Genomic DNA, 6,845 nt, shown 5'->3' on the forward strand with positions numbered 1-6,845 from the left:
CTAGGAACGTTTTCCAGATGCTTAAATAGAGCGCTCTGGGTTGAAGCTCCCTGGTTTATAGGTCTTAGAGAGGTTGTGAGCTTGGGTGCTGATGCAGCTGCTCTGAAAAACTGAATCCAGTATGTCCAAAAAAAATCTTTGTATAGTATGTAGCAAAAAGTAAATGTACAGTATTTCGGCTCAAGGTCATATATAGTCATAGATAAGTCATAATATAGTATGTCAAAAGTAATGGTATAGTCATAGATTCTGTCTAATTGTAAAAAGGTAAATGGACTGTACTTAATAAAATAAATGAACATGTTTATGTCAGTGCACAAAAAGAAAATTAAACTTATTAACATTATGAACTTATTTTTCAGCCTTGTCTTTAGGGCCGAGTCAGAATAAACGAATGCTGACAGACAACTCCCACAGGGCTGGGACGGTCCAACGGTGACCAATGTCGGTTCTTCACGGCTACTGAGAAAACATCCCGTCACATCTACATGTTTGATGTTTTCTTTCACTGGACTGAAAAAAGATGTTATTACAATTGTGAACGGTCTGTCTGAGCAGCATTGCTAACTAAGGGCACCTTTCAATCTGAAAAGATCATTCAAGTTTCACCTTTTCTTCTAAACTAAGTATCTGTTCACTGACCACTTTAAGAAGTCACATATAAACAAATGTACCGTTTTTATTGGGAAATGAGACGGTAGACACACACTGCATGTTTCTGCTGGAAAAGTTAAACTCTCAATCACCCAAAAGAATAACATGCCACAAGAGTAACTTACTTTGTTTATTTAATTTAAATTTGAAACACATACACACACATACATACATGTCTAAGTGAGGAAGCTGGTATCAGGAAAGTCCACAGAGCAGTTCCTGATGGTCAGATCGCAGACAGCCGTGTCCTGAGTTGGCGGTTGAAATGAAGCCATTTTTACAGACGAGCGTCACTTCCAGAGGCGCAGCGAGAACACAAGTGTCTTCAAGTCAAACAGCGTGTCTGGTGTGGAGGATCCGCAGCTCATCAAGTGGGCCTTGAGCAGCTGAGGTCTATGCCGAGGTCTCTGTCGTCTCCTCGCTGTCAGCACTGACAGACTGCTGCTCCGCCAACATGTCTGTCAGCTTCAGCTCGAGCACTGGGTCCCTGGACCCTGCTGACACCTGCAGGACAAAAGCAGTACTGTGATGTATGAACACAATGTTCTCTGTATTCGGAGCTGGAGACAGGGCATCTAACCTGCAGATCTCAAGACGGTTGAACCGTCTCTATAGCTCCTGCTTTATTAAAATGGGAAGGCCTTCACAAACCGTGTATGTATTGACCCATAATCTAATAAACCTTGATTTCTAAGTGTTCATTTGAAAGTAAATTTGATATTTGTGTCAGAGAGACCTGCAGCTTTGTAACGAAGAAAATAAAACTTCTAAAACTTTCCACGAAATTTGTCTGAGTTTATAGAGGAAGATTTCATAGGAAGATCTTCATGATCAAGCACGACCTTTAATTATTGAAGACTACTATTATACTCCGTTGTATTTTCTGTAACTAAGCAACCAATCTACTTCCTGTTTACGCCAACACCCAGTATACGTGACTAGTGTGATATTCAGGAGTATTATATATTCATGTGATATTTGTTTTCATGCCTGCAAGTATGGATGGGAATCATTTCTAAAACGGGGTTGAAACGCATTTTTGTTTTAAAAACCCTGTTTTCAACATGAACGTATTAATGTAATTGTATCCTCAGACTCTTACAGGAAGTGGTCCTCTCCGCCTTAGCACGATGCCCTCTGTGAGTAAGGCCTTCCCCGTCTCCTCAAACAGAGCAGGCTCCTCCAGCACATTGTAGCTCCTCAACTCTGTGTACTTGTCTACAAACCTGCAGGAGCAAAGTCAAACATTTAGTAACACAGTTATGGAAATAATATATTCGATTTTACGATAACAAGTTGTGCATTCATGTCATCTCTTCATAAATCAAAATTATAATTTTTTTTAACCAGAAGGGGAAACATACCTCTGACACGTCGAAACAAATTTAGTCCTGGACAGATCTAAAGGCCGAGGACCAGTCCCATACTGCACATAGAACTTCCTGAAAAGCAGACGCATTCGGGTGAGTGGGGCCTGCGAAGACATCCTAGAGGGCTCAACAATAAGGATGCCACTTGCCATTTAATGAATGAACTATTACTATAAATCAATATATAGTGACAAAACTAGGGAAGTAAGAATAACAGGCTAGGAGGGAACCAGTGAACGCACTGCAGTGTATCCACAAACAGTTCAGAATTATTATTATGTTTTAAACACTAATTTAATTATTCAGGCTAACAGGTCGTGTGAGCTAATTCATGTTCTGATCAATTCAGCTGCTACGACACATGAAGCAGCTAACAAATCATCATTCAATCCACCACACCATAATGTAGAGAGCCGTGGTAAAGAGGTCATGTTCCCCTAAATGAAATACCATGGACAAATAACACATCATCTATATGCGAGACATGGACGCACATTTAGTCACTGCTGTGAGCACTCAACTTACGCTCTAACTTCATCCTCTCTGTAGAAGATCTCCGGCACAGCTTCCTGTTTCTTGGTACAGGGTCTAGTATGTGGCTTCACATAGAGGGGGTCCCTCTTGGGTGGAAAAGCCTCATATACATCATACCAGATGGGTTTCTCCGACGGCTTTATGACCCCAGCACGCATCAGATCTCGAACCCTGTTCATCGTGTTATCACACAATTCATTCAAATTAACAGAAAGAGATATAGATATAGATATATCTATATCTATATAGAGAGAGAGATATAGAGATAGAGATAGAGCACACACAATTTACAGAACACATTGACTTGTATATCAATGTATTATTTATTATTCACACACACTTGTGATATTCAGGAGTATTATATATTCATGTGATATTTGTTTTCATGCCTGCAAGTATGGACGGGAATCATTTCTAAAACGGTGTTGAAACGCATTTTTGTTTAAAGAAATTATTTTACCAACATGAAGTATTCCCAATAGCCAACATGAAGTATTCCCAATAGCCAACACAAAGTATTCCCAATAGCCAACACAAAGTATTCCCAATAACCAACACAAAGTATTCCCAATAACCAACACAAAGTATTCCCAATAACCAACACAAAGTATTCCCAATAACCAACACAAAGTATTCCCAATAACCAATACGAAGTATTCCCAATAACCGACACAAAGTATTCCCAATAACCGACACAAAGTATTCCCAATAACCAACACAAAGTATTCCCAATAACCAACACAAAGTACTCCCAATAACCAACACAAAGTATTCCCAATAACCGACACGAAGTATTCCCAATAACCGACACGAAGTATTCCCAATAACCGACACGAAGTATTCCCAATAACCGACATGAAGTATTCCCAATAACCAACACGAAGTATTCCCAATAACCAACACGAAGTATTCCCAATAACCAACATGAAGTATTCCCAATAACCAACATGAAGTATTCCCAATAACCAACACGAAGTATTCCCAATAACCAACACGCGACGTCAATCCGTGCTAACCAAAATGTCTTAATGCGCCTGGTCGGGTGGCGTTCAACAGGCCAAGGACGTGGCTAACGTTAGCCACTGTTAGCCGTCTTGCTAACACACGGTGCTCTCTTACCGGGTGAATACAGTCCCGAACCTCTCCAGCCTGCTGCCAGCCATTGCTCTCGTAACATCCGCAGCTCGTGAACGAGTCTAGTGCTTCCATATCCGCCACATCCGGTGGGAGCGCCTTCTTCTTCGTTGACTGATTTCCGGCAGACCAAATGCTCTGCAGCAGATTTCTGCCCCCTTCAGGTCGGAAATGTGTTGCAGTTCAGACTGTGTGTATTTCCAAAGACAACATGTCTTATTTACATTTTGTGAAATTATACATACAAAATAATAATTAAATTAAATAAGCCTGTCGTGGCGGGAATATATTCCGTGGAACAAATGATGAATCATCGGAATTCTCCAAATTATTTTACCAGCAGATGGCGCCCTTTTCGATTAGAAGTATTTAATTAGAGTATGTTAGTCAACGCCTTACCTTGGAGTATGACTCAAGACTAGACTACCATAATTCTTCAAAGTTATATTGGCAATTTGCCTAGAAAATGATTATAGACTTTAGGTTGTGACAGAATATAATATAATTGATGAAGCTCAGTGAGAGTTCATGACCAATAGACACTCTCAAAGTTATATTGATTTGATTTCTTTTGTAAATCAATGAAAAATCTGTATAGTACTGACAATTATTAAAATAATCTTAAATGTGGGTCATCAACCAGATTGGATGGGATATCTAGCTTTTAAGGCGCCCTATCTGTTTCACATTGCTGCTTAACTTCTGTGTGACAACATGAAGTCAAGTGATCAGGGCATCTCCGCTGATATATTGTTATTATAACTGGCATCTACAGCCTTGTCTTCTACTGTCTGGTCCCTCTAGCTATCAACATGATAGATCTGTTCACTCTAACTAATGGTCTCTGCTTTAATCTTTAAAAAAAGTGAAGTGTTAGCCTCTACATATTGTGTGAGTAATATTGACTGTAAGCTAATTAGGTGTTATTGTAGAAAAAGATGAACACCAAAGATGTACTAATGATCATAAGCAGCAGGGTTTTACTCTGAGGGGATTTTCTGATTCATTTGTGTTGCTCTGTTTAATCTTCAGGTAAAAACAGGAGAACAAGTTGATTTCTTTTTTAAGGAGAAACATCATTGTCTTAAACTCACAATGAGTGAGAATTTCTGGAATTCACTGGACTTTCACACACATACATTAACATGTATGAGCTCATTACAACCTGCTTTTATGACAATATTTCATTGTGCAACCCTGTGTTGTAAAGTGACACACAAATTAACTTGGAAACTTCTTCAACATGTATGTTATTAATGATGTAAATCCTGACTGTCTCATTAAACATTTAACATTTAAGGTCAATGCTTACAGAAAACCAGTGTATTTATCCTTCAAACTTAGCATATTTGCAATCCCAAACTTTTACATTTTTCAAACTTGCACCTTATATTAAACTGATGGAATAGTGCAGCCATGAAAACCTGGAGTCTTTAAATATAAACACATATCATATATCTTCAATGAAGTGCTGGAACAACATGCTACACAATATATATTCTACTGTATGATATTGTCAGTCAAATAAGGCCTTATTGTCAACCAATCTCACATGAATGTATCTAACAAGCATAGTGTGTGTCACATCCTGATATGTCGTCTTCCTCTGAACCACAGCGCTCCGTTAAAACACAGCAATGAGCAGCATCGAGCTGGCTGACATGTTTCTTCTTCACCATCAACAGTTCATCTGGACTCAATTCAATTTAGTTTATTTTGTATAGCCCAGCAGGGGCCATGGCAGGAGGCCGGCCCACCAGCCATGAGGCATCGCGAAAGAGGTCTTGCCCAGGATCCAGGACCAGCTTCAGAGACAGCCAGGTCCAATGGACCCTCTGAGACGTGAAGTCACAACGACTCCGGGGAGGAAGCAGAGTTAATAAGGTGCAATGGAGAGATGTAAATTCATCCATAAGGAGAGAGAGAAGAGGAGATAGGTGCTCAGTGTATCCTAAAACATCCCCCAGCAGCCTATAAGCCTATAGCAGCATATCAAGGGGCTGGACCAGGGCAAACCTGATTCAGCCCTAACTATAAGCACTATTAAAGAGGAAAGTCTTAAGTCTATTCTTGAATGAGGTGACTGTGTCTGCCTCCCGGACTGAAAGTGGAAGCTGGTTCCATAAAAGAGGAGCTTGATAACTGAAGGCTCTTGCTCCCATCCTACTTTGTAGGACTCTAGGAACCACAAGTAGCCCCGCATTTAGTGAGCGCAGCTCTCTAGTGGGGCAATATGGTACTACAAGCTCCTTAAGATATGATGGTGCATCACCAATCAAGGCTTTGTAGGTGAGGAGAAGAATTTTAAATGTGATTCTTGATTTTACAGGGAGCCAGTGCAGAGCAGCTAATACAGGAGTAATCTGATCTCTTTTCTTAGTTTTTGCTGTCTTCAAAAGAAACCAATGGGATTGGAGCTCAGATGGACTGCAGCAGAAAATGGATGGATGGAATAAAGAAACATATAAAATAATGCCAGAATATCATCGAACAGGAAATACAATGAGTGAAATGTAAGGGATTTCACAGTAATATAACCAAAACCAACTATATGCACACAGTGCATGCAACAGCTTTTTCCTAAACTCAATCATCATACATTAGAGGGCAATCCAAAAAAGAATGAGCACATTAGCATTATTTGTGTCAGCTTAACCGACTACACATGTCCCGCTTGACAACAATGAAATAAATACTCTCAGTGTCTGAAAACATAATTTCCTTCGTTACTTTGATTTCATAACTCTTGTCATTGAAAAGCATCACAGGCTTTGCTGTGATGAAAATAGGAGACAGTGAACTTTAAACCCTCCTAATCAGCTGACTACAGATACAACTGCTGTATGGAGACCCAGCTCAACAGGACCTGAAACAAGACATCACACAGTTCTGCTCAAGGAAATAACGGATATCTATATATTACAAAGAACATGTAATATATTCTGTTCCTTAACCTGAATCCTTTTCCTGAAGAGAAAACCAAGAACATGGACAGGTTTTGTTGAGTGATCTGAGAAACCCTGAAAGGTCAGACTGTAGTTTTCCAGCAGGCAGCTATTCCGGTTCCACAACAGGGAGCGCTTCAGAGCTGCAAGGCAGGCAGGCCGGTAGGCCAGGTTGAGTTCAGGAATGTCAGCGCGTAACAGGGCGGTG

The 6,845-nt window shown here is 40.1% G+C and overlaps 1 protein-coding gene across 1 annotated transcript; it reads right to left on the reverse strand.

The window, feature by feature from the left end:
• Positions 1–770: 770 nt before the first annotated feature.
• mrps23 (mitochondrial ribosomal protein S23) lies at positions 771–3,808 on the reverse strand. Its single transcript, XM_034529100.1, has 5 exons — positions 3,678–3,808; positions 2,550–2,729; positions 2,019–2,096; positions 1,757–1,880; positions 771–1,158 (listed from the first exon to the last, which is right to left on the reverse strand). Exons 1-5 carry the CDS (start codon positions 3,719–3,721, stop codon positions 1,048–1,050), a joined length of 537 nt encoding a protein of 178 aa, XP_034384991.1. The 5' UTR covers positions 3,722–3,808; the 3' UTR covers positions 771–1,047.
• Positions 3,809–6,845: the final 3,037 nt, after the last annotated feature.

This window comes from Cyclopterus lumpus, chromosome 25 (assembly GCF_009769545.1).
Source record: "Cyclopterus lumpus isolate fCycLum1 chromosome 25, fCycLum1.pri, whole genome shotgun sequence".
NCBI classification, from domain to species: domain Eukaryota; kingdom Metazoa; phylum Chordata; class Actinopteri; order Perciformes; family Cyclopteridae; genus Cyclopterus; species Cyclopterus lumpus.

What these genes read in the sequence shown, in the direction of transcription:
- mrps23 (XM_034529100.1), bottom strand. Translation starts at nt 3,721, where the DNA reads ATGGCTGGCAGCAGGCTGGAGAGGTTCGGGACTGTATTCACCCG. An exon ending in TTTGTTTCGACGTGTCAGAG is followed by an intron (nt 1,881 to 2,018) that starts GTATGTTTCCCC and finishes TTGCTCCTGCAG; the next exon opens with GTTTGTAGACAAGTACACAG. An exon ending in GGCGGAGAGGACCACTTCCT is followed by an intron (nt 1,159 to 1,756) that starts GTAAGAGTCTGA and finishes TTTGTCCTGCAG; the next exon opens with GTGTCAGCAGGGTCCAGGGA.